General features: G+C 38.2%; 2 protein-coding genes across 2 annotated transcripts; one reads left to right on the top strand and one right to left on the bottom strand.

The window, feature by feature from the left end:
* The first annotated feature begins 840 nt into the window (after positions 1-840).
* Positions 841-4026, top strand: LOC103385782 (green-sensitive opsin-like). The gene is made up of 5 exons (XM_008319771.3): positions 841-2235; positions 2315-2483; positions 2596-2761; positions 2862-3101; positions 3217-4026. Exons 1-5 carry the CDS (start codon positions 1851-1853, stop codon positions 3313-3315), a joined length of 1059 nt encoding a protein of 352 aa, XP_008317993.1. The 5' UTR covers positions 841-1850; the 3' UTR covers positions 3316-4026.
* A 1302-nt stretch (positions 4027-5328) lies between these two features.
* On the bottom strand, positions 5329-8203 carry synprb (synaptoporin b). Its single transcript, XM_008319772.3, has 5 exons — positions 7647-8203; positions 7117-7241; positions 6567-6765; positions 6300-6491; positions 5329-6209 (listed from the first exon to the last, which is right to left on the bottom strand). Exons 1-5 carry the CDS (start codon positions 7668-7670, stop codon positions 5832-5834), a joined length of 918 nt encoding a protein of 305 aa, XP_008317994.1. The 5' UTR covers positions 7671-8203; the 3' UTR covers positions 5329-5831.
* Between the last annotated feature and the right edge of the window lie 1233 nt (positions 8204-9436).

Genomic DNA, 9436 nt, shown 5'->3' with positions numbered 1-9436 from the left:
AATGTTTTACCTTTAATACATTCAAAGTAGGGTTTTCCCATAATGTACAGTATGTGATATCAGTTTTTTTTTCCTCCGATAATGAAAACCCGGTAACACAATGCCTGGGTTTTGCCAAATTTGCTTGAATCGCCTGTGGGTCCTGAGATCTTTACCTCAGATTTGGGGAAAAACGGAAATTAAGTATTTGGACAATATTGACAAAAAGCTCATATCAGACAGCCCTAATTTTAAGTGTTAAGTTAAGTTAATTGTTCTAATACACAGTTGATACACATGTAGTCATGAAGACAAAGATTTTTTTTTTTTCCACAACTGCACATTGAGCCTAAAATACCACCTCGACCACTGAGGGACGCTGTAGACTGATTGGTGTTGCCGAGGACAACGGCTGAGGTTTTAGACTTGACAAGTCACTGTCCATCAACACCTTAATGACTACAATCCACCAACTTCATGAAACTACATTTTCTGAAACACTTGCATCTGTAACAGTCCCAGAATATACAGAAAAAATATTTATGGCCATATTTAGGAATTCTGTTTAATCTGGATCAATCACGATCAACAGTCATCAAATATAATCCACAGCTGACCTGTAGTTAATCCAGGTAACAGGTCCGATCGTTTGACAGCCATAGTTCACGACAAGATAATTATGAATTACACATTAGATTTACTGGACTTAAATAATACAGAGTTAATAAATAGAAAATATAAATAATGTACTGAAATGTTGTCTCATCTTTAGAATGATCTGCTTCAACAGTTTGATCAGAAACTTTGTTCATAATTAACACTGTAACAGGTAAATTTTTTTCCTTCATTTCCTGCTGTCAGTCCTTCATATCCAGACTTACTGTGTTCACTCCTGCTTGCAGGTGTGTGTGTGTGTGTCATGTGTGTCGTCTTGTCCTTTGTCCAGTGCAGAATGTTCATCATGGACCGAGGCCGAGCTGCAGAGACATGATGATAAAGAGCCAGCAAAAAACCATGAGTCCAAAATATTTTCCTTAATGGAAACTCAGTAAAAACTCTGACAAATAATACCAGAAGTCATTAAACAACGTTCTGTCTCCATAAACTCAACCTTCATTAGTGAAATACACACCTGCTGAAACCAAACTGACCAGAACCAGAACCCTCGCCGCCTGTTTCTTCAGTCTTCCTCCAACAGCGTGTCACCTTTTTTTCTTCACCTCTTCAGAATCCCAACACTTTGTTTCTGATCCCTGGTGCCTTCACATGCAAAAATCAGAGGGATTACCCCCGGCCTTCTGTCTGTTCCCGTGCATTAAGCACCGTGTGGAGAGTGTTATAATGCAGTTAAATACATCAGGAAGCTGTGATTACATCTGAGCAGAGCCTCTGTTTTAGCCCATGATTAAAAAAACACACATTTGTCGACATTATTCTGCTTCACCTGCAGATTCATCAACAGTGAACATGAACTTCAGGAGGAAAGCAAAGCAGTCATTCCAAATATTCAAATTGTGTACACAAAGACAGCTACTGTACACAGGTTTGTTTGTTTTTTAATAATAAACTTTTTTATGTCAAGCTTTTTGTAGGAACTACAGAATTCTGCAGCAGCTCAAACAATTTTTAAAAGCAAAATAATTTTCACTGATTTAACAAGAGTTTAAAACAGCTTTAAGTCCGTTAAGCCCCACTTCCTCACAATCTCCTTGTAATCTGATTTTGCTAATTTGAGGATAACCTCCGGGGGCAGTATAAATACAACACCCTCCAGAACCGACTGTGCAGGGTTTTCTTACCGCCACCACTGACAGCTGGTTGACCTCGCACTTTGGTGACAGCTTTGAAAGGGAAAAAGAAGGCAAATAACGATGGGCTGGGACGGAGGATTTGAGCCCAATGGCACCGAGGGCAAGAACTTTTACATCCCCATGTCCAACAGGACCGGGATCGTCAGGAGCCCCTTCGAATACCCCCAGTATTATTTGGCAGATCCTATTTTCTACAAGTTGTTGGCTTTCTACATGTTCTTCCTCATCTGCACCGGAACACCCATCAACGGACTGACGTTGTTCGTCACGGCTCAGAACAAGAAACTCAGGCAACCTCTCAACTACATCCTGGTCAACCTGGCCGTGGCCGGACTCATCATGTGCGCCTTCGGATTCACCATCACCATCACCTCCGCCTTCAACGGCTACTTCGTTCTCGGAGCCACTGCCTGTGCCGTAGAGGGCTTCATGGCCACACTGGGAGGTGAGGAAGCAGACGTCCAGGCAGGTAACTCCTCCGTGTCTACAGATGAACTTTAACCTTTAACCTTTTCTCACCACAGGTGAGGTTGCTCTGTGGTCTCTGGTGGTCCTGGCTGTCGAGAGGTACATTGTCGTCTGCAAACCTATGGGAAGCTTCAAGTTCACTGGAACCCACGCAGGAGCTGGAGTCGTTTTCACCTGGATCATGGCCATGGCTTGTGCCGCGCCCCCACTGTTTGGCTGGTCCAGGTAATGATGTGAAAACCTAAGTGTTCGTCGTTTTATTTCGCTTTAATTTGAAATCCTTCCGACTGAACCGTAGATGAAGGAAGTATCTAACGTTTCTTCCTCTGTTTCTCAGATATCTCCCTGAAGGCATGCAGTGCTCCTGTGGACCTGACTACTACACTCTGGCTCCAGGCTTCAACAACGAATCATACGTCATCTACATGTTTGTCGTCCACTTCTTCCTGCCCGTCTTCATCATCTTCTTCACTTACGGAAGCCTCGTGATGACAGTCAAAGCTGTGAGTGTCGTTTTATTCCCGTCACATCGTCCTCCAGGGTAACGTGATTTTTCTTACTTCTGACCTCGTTCACTTTCCGCTCGGTTGAACTCCTCCTCAGGCTGCAGCCCAGCAGCAGGAGTCGGCCTCCACCCAGAAGGCTGAGAAGGAAGTGACACGCATGTGTGTCCTGATGGTGTTCGGCTTCCTGATCGCCTGGACTCCATATGCCACCTTCGCTGGCTGGATCTTCATGAACAAAGGTGCCGCCTTCGGGGCACTGACTGCAGCCATCCCGGCCTTCTTTGCCAAGAGCTCAGCCTTGTACAACCCAGTGATCTACGTGCTGATGAACAAACAGGTCGCTTAAAGTCAACCTTTGTTTTCTATTTTAAATGTGATGTTAAAAAAAAACAAAACAAAACCTTTTTTTTAACGTGTGATTGACTCTAAAATTTGACGTCTTTCTTTTTCAGTTCCGTAATTGTATGCTAACCACAATTGGAATGGGCGGCATGGTAGAGGATGAGACTTCAGTTTCTACAAGCAAGACAGAGGTGTCCTCTGTGTCTTAGTCAATGTCCACAGATCACTGGACACCCGTCGTCTCCACACATTATACTCAGGTTTATAAATCTCGACGTTTTGCCAAATGGAATTTGGAATTTGGTGAAAAGACTCTTGACAGACTGAAGAATTCAAGGAACTCATTCCATTCTAACAGCTCTTGTGTGAGGAAGAGAGAGAGAGAGAGAGAGAGAGAGAGAGTGAGTGAGTGAGTGCACCGCAGACAACACGGTTCTCAAAATACGGCACCCTGCAAGAAAAGCTTGAAAACCTGCTGAAATGTAAAAACACCTTCTGTCGCTAAATATGATGATCACGCATTATGTATAATACTGGTCTTACATGAATAATTATTTTTATGTATATCATGAAAAAATGTAAAAAAATAAACATGTACAGTATTGACTAGGTAATAAATGCATCTACAAAAAGAACTACACGTGTGCAATGTTTTCCTTTTGGGTTTGTTTTCAGCCTTAATCATTATTAACCAAAAATATATAGATATATCCTTTTATAAATTGCAGATTAAAAATATATATTTATTTTTTTAAGAAACTGTAATTTATTAACCAAAGTAGTTAAATCAACTGGACTGGTGATCAGTTCAGTTTAGAACTGTACTGATCGAGGATCATAATGTATTAATTTTTTATTTTTTTTATTGGTTCATTTGAAAATGTCTCATAATTTATTTTCTGACACTTGTTTTTATTTTTATTTTTTTTGCAGGGATCCCTGTTCATCTGCCGTTTGATTGAGGTTCCTTAGACACAAAAACCGTTGACAAGGCCTGGGGGTAAGTGTTCCTGCTGCTACAGAACTCTCAGTAATATGGGTGGATGACGCCCCCTGTAGTTAAATCGGTATTACAAGCTGTGTGGCATTCTGTATAATGAAAAACAAAATAATGATGATAACGCCCCTGCTGGTCAATCTGTGTCCTGAGCCGGTTCAGCCTTTTGGTACATTTAAAAAGACAGCTACTTTTTTTTTTTTTTGGTTTAATTTCAACTATTTAATTTATTTTGGTTTAATTTCAACTGTTTTTGCAGAGAAGAAAAAAACGAAACAAAAAAACTAAGAGTGAATATATAACACATGGAGCCGTTAACATGCTGCAGCAGAGCAGGGATTAATTACAGGCCTGATGGGCCGTCGTCTCTCTCGTGTAGTAACCCTTTATTTCCTGCTGTAACCTGACCTTAATTGTAAAGCTCTGGGCTCACACACTGTAATTTTCTCCAAAGCGCCTGCTCTGGACACCTGCATGCTCTTAGTGTCTCTGTCAGGGGGCGGCAGAGCTTGGCTTGAACTGTTGGACTCTGATTGGACGAGCTGCGCACAGATTTGTTTTTAGATTCCACTGTGTGGAAGCTCAGTGCTGCAGAAAGCTGCGGTGAGGTTTAGTAATCTTCCCGAGATGATGAACTGCTCATGTCTGAGAAAGTGCTTTGATAATGTTGTTTATGTTGACAGGAAAAAAGCCTTAGTGGAAAAACATTTCTGATCATTTTGTTAATGTGCCAGAGATGTTTCTGGAGAACTCTATTGATGAGTCAGTCGTTGATAAGTGTCTGAAGGCGGCACTTAGCGATTTAGAGCAAGTACTTATAGTAATTTGGCAGAATGATCATCTGGTAAACTGGTCTGCAACACACAAGTCGGGCCTAACAGAACTGGGGATCAGATCTGATTATTTGACTATCTGATGCTTGAACCCGAAAAGAAAGATAACATATTTTTCCCCCTAAAAATGAAATCTACGACTGTTATGTAGATGTAAGTCATTTCTGATTTGAAAAAAAAAACTTAAATTCACTGATTCACCACATATATATGTAGTACTAGTTTATACTTTTGAACCCCTTTATTTGAGCCTATTATTTTTTATATTCTGTTATCTGTTCATCAGTCTCACTGATGCCCTGGGGTATTTATATGCCCCCGTCCCCCCTGTTCATATTTATACTATTGTTCCAGACTGGTCCATGTATCCAGTGTTCATATTTATACTCTGGTGTTTTTGTTCCAGACTGGTCCATGTATCCAGTAAGAATAAGAAAAACTCTCAACATTTCATTTATTATTTCCTCACTTATTCATGACATGTTTAGAAAGTCAGGTCGACATGAGTACAATTAAATAATAACAATCATTTCGTACATATAATTATTACATACCGTAGTTAGAATAAGACAATGAGACCATTCTATATTTGAAAAAAACAAAAACAAAACACAATTTACTCAAAAGTACAATTTTGTTACACCATCAAGAACCAATCAAATTTAGCATGGACTAAATAATTATTTCATATTATTTAAATTAATTAATATTATATGAAATAAATGAGTAAAATGCACCTAATTTACTGGTCAACAGCAAATAAAAGTCAAATAAAGTAAATGCATGTATTTTTTTATACTATGGCAAAGACAAAAAACATTAAACAAACAAAACTTTTTTTTTAAAATAACGTTTTGTTTCAAACCAATATTGAAGAGATTTCTGACACAATACATCACATCTGGTTGACAAATATCCGCGGCCCCTGTGAAGGCCCTCTGTTCTCCGGGTCAGTCACGGCTGGTTGACCCAGATACGACTGCGGTAAACTGAAGCTAACCTGTGGCTGACCGAAACTAGCCTGTCTGTTCACCTGCTGACCGATGTCCACCTTTGACCGACGGACACTGTCTTGTCTGGAGAACTGTGGGCCGGAACCGTCGTCCGGCTGCTCGAAGCTGCTCTCGTTGTAGAGCCGCTGCCTCATGTCGCTCGAACGTTTCACAGAAGCGATCCTTGTCGGGTACCGCTGACCCGTCTTGTACCACCCTGTCTCTTTAAAGACGAACCAAATATTTCCAACCCACAGGACGACGTTGACAAAGCCGAACACCTGGAAAGAGAGCGAAGACGTTAGCAATTAGCTTCTCTTTGTTTTGTTTTTTGTTATATACTTTCAGAGCTTTTCCCGCCGAACACCAACCACTGATGTATTAAGACGTGACCAGAGAGGCTCCTGGGTAACCGAACACTTGTTCTCCTGAGCTCTGCAGGCGGAGAGCAGCAGAGCCACGTGGGTCGGGTCTGTTTCGCGCTTGATGTCGGACAGAGCTTTGGCCCAACAGCAGCTGCTGATGAGCCACACGGTGGAGAAAATCACGGTGACCACGAAATCCTGCACAAATGAGTCAGTCAGAATCTGTGGACGAAGTGGGAAAGATGGAGGAAGTCATAAAAAAACCTAACTGACCACAAATGGACCTCTGTTGTTTTTCAAGTACTTCTTCTGGTAGAACACGTAGACGACGGTTGCCAGCAGGGAGTAGAGGAAAGCGAAGACGCCCACAGCCACGAAGAACTGAGCGGCCGGGGAGAAGTCGCCGTCCAGGAAGAGAACTTCGCTTCTCTTGCCCTCACACACCATCGTCCGGAAATGCACCTGCTGTAACCTAGGTAACAAAAGAATCACACTGCCGAATGTAAACGATGAATTAATTTAAATATTACTTTTTTTTACAGGTGTTTTTAAGAGATAACGATTGAAGACTTTAAATCAAATTAAAGTAAATTAAATTTGATTTTTTTTAAAGTTTACATCCGAAACGAACAAAAACACAGCGTTGACGAATCGACTGAATTGATCATTAATGTTGCTGTTGTAACCATCTATTAAAGTTAGTGTTCTGGGGTTAAACGTTTTAAATAGAATTCTGAAAATGTAACTTACATTTACCTTTAAAACTTAGTCCAAAGATGGGGAGGAATAACAATAACAATAACAAGAAAAACAAGTGTCGCACCTGAAGGGGTAACCGAAGTCAACGTCGACGCTGAGGTTTCTCTGTTTCCGGTCTGCACAGTCCACTCTGACCTGGAGATGACCATGGTATCCTCCACATGTCGCGAAAGCACAGATGGCAAAAATCTGTGCAGACAGAGAACAGTCACAGTCTGAGTGTTTTGAATTTGTTTTGTAAGATTCCCCAACACAGCGTCAGTTATAGAAATATAATTGTCTTAATTTCATGCACAGCTGTGGAGTATTTTAAGGTGATGCTTGATATTAAAACGCAGCATTGCTAACAGGACATAATTATAACTTATATATATATAATGTATATACTTATTTGTCTCCTCCATTTTTGCCTCATTCTGCAGAAATTACAGCAACATCATCTAAGACAGATGTTAAACTTTGTCAGAATTCCAATTTGAAAATGAGAAAAAAAAATCACCAGAGGAACTGATATTCAAACTAACAAATGAAAAAAAAGTGGTTAAAAAAACACACTAGAAAAACAGAAAGGAAGGAGAACAGTCGAGATCTTACCGGTGCAAATATAACCATACACATTTAAACCCTCAGAACTCTGGTCCAAATCTTCAGGATTAGAAGCTCCGGCCGCCAGGTTTAAACACATCTGTTTCAGACGTGGAGTCAAAGGGAGTGATGGTGCTTCTGCAGAGGGTCGGACTGACGGAGGAAACCTCCTGCAGGAGGAGCCTGACCTCCTTTAGCTCACATTTCTTTAATGCAACACAACGATAACACAATCCGTTTTTCTGTGTATGTAACTCCAGCCCTAGTCCACAAGGGGGCAGAATACATAAAAAAATGGATCGTGTTGCTAAGCCAGAATCTTAAAGGGTTCGACTTTAACAGACACTTGTAAGAAATAGATTCTGTTAAATTTTTGTAGCTTTGTTCAGATAGAAACAGCTAAAATGTATAATGTGTGATTGAAGCCCACGTGACGTCATTGATGAGCTGTTAGCAAATCATTCATGGTCACAATTCATGGGTGAAATATAGTTGATTTTTTAAAAAAAACATTTTTTCTAAAAATATATGAAGTGTAAAAACACACGACACATAAACCAGTAGCATTTGATTGGTTTGTATTTGATCAATGCATATGCAGACAGTCAACTGTCAAGTGAAATGTTGATATAATACTATGTAATTTAAAATATATTCCAAGAAAACTGTACACATCTGTACACAACTGTACAGATTTTTCGATCTAATATGTACATTTATTTCCATGATCAATTGTATAGGAATAGGAAACGTGTTCAGACTGTCGGAAAAATCGAGTATGCTGCCCTCTTGTGGACACAAATTATTGATACCTTTTAGAAAAGCACAGCAACTCATTTAAAGGCAAAGAATAACATTTTTATAGATTTTTGGGATTTTAATTTTTTAAAGAAATGTATTTATATACCCATAAAAAGGAAATGCTAGCTATTTTAAGACAAGTTTATATATTTAAAAAAATACATATTTTTTACAGATTTTAAGTTTTAAAGATTTTTGGATCAGTGAAACAAAGATTTCTTTTCTAAATTTTAAGCATAGAAATACACAAATCTACATATTTTAAGGAAAGTTAGTGGATTATTTATTTATTTATTCATTTTTGTGATATACAAAAAAAATTTTGAAATTCTTTTTTGTCAAACATTTTCAACTTTAAAAATGTTCAAAACATTTAATTTTTTTTCTAAAAATGTTAAAAAAAATTTAAAAAAACGTTTTTAAAAATTAAAAAAAGAAATCTGAAAATTTTACAAATTTTTTCACAAAAAAAATGTTTTCCCCAAAAAATTTTCAGCTTTTGTCAATTCTCCAAAAAATGTTTCCCAAAACAATTTCCCCAATTGTTTTAATTTAAAAAAAAATTTAAGAAAATTCTTTTTTGGCAAATATGTGCCAAAATGTGGTTTTCTAAAAATTTTCCAGAAAAACATTTTTTTAAAACTTTTTTCAAAAAAACGTTTTAAAAATTAAAAAAAAAAATCTAAAAATTTTCAGACAATTGTTTTTGTCAAATATGTCCCAAAATGTGGTTTTCTAAAAAAATTCAAAATAATTCATTTTTTGAAAAAGTTTCCAAATTTTTTTATTAAAAATTTTTTTTTTGAAAAATGTTTTCAAATTTTTTAGAAACATTTTTTTCCTAAGAATTTTCCCAAAAAAATTTCAAAAAATGTTGAGAAAATTATTTTTTGTCAAATATGTCCCAAAATATGGTTTTGTAAAACTTTTCCAGAAAAACATTTTTTCAAACTTTTTCCCAAAAAATGTATAAAAAAAATAAAAAGTCCCAGAATTGC

This window comes from Cynoglossus semilaevis, chromosome 11 (genome assembly GCF_000523025.1).
Source record: "Cynoglossus semilaevis isolate Cse_v1.0 chromosome 11, Cse_v1.0, whole genome shotgun sequence".
NCBI lineage: Eukaryota > Metazoa > Chordata > Actinopteri > Pleuronectiformes > Cynoglossidae > Cynoglossus > Cynoglossus semilaevis.
This window is presented reverse-complemented; position numbering and strand designations above follow the sequence as displayed.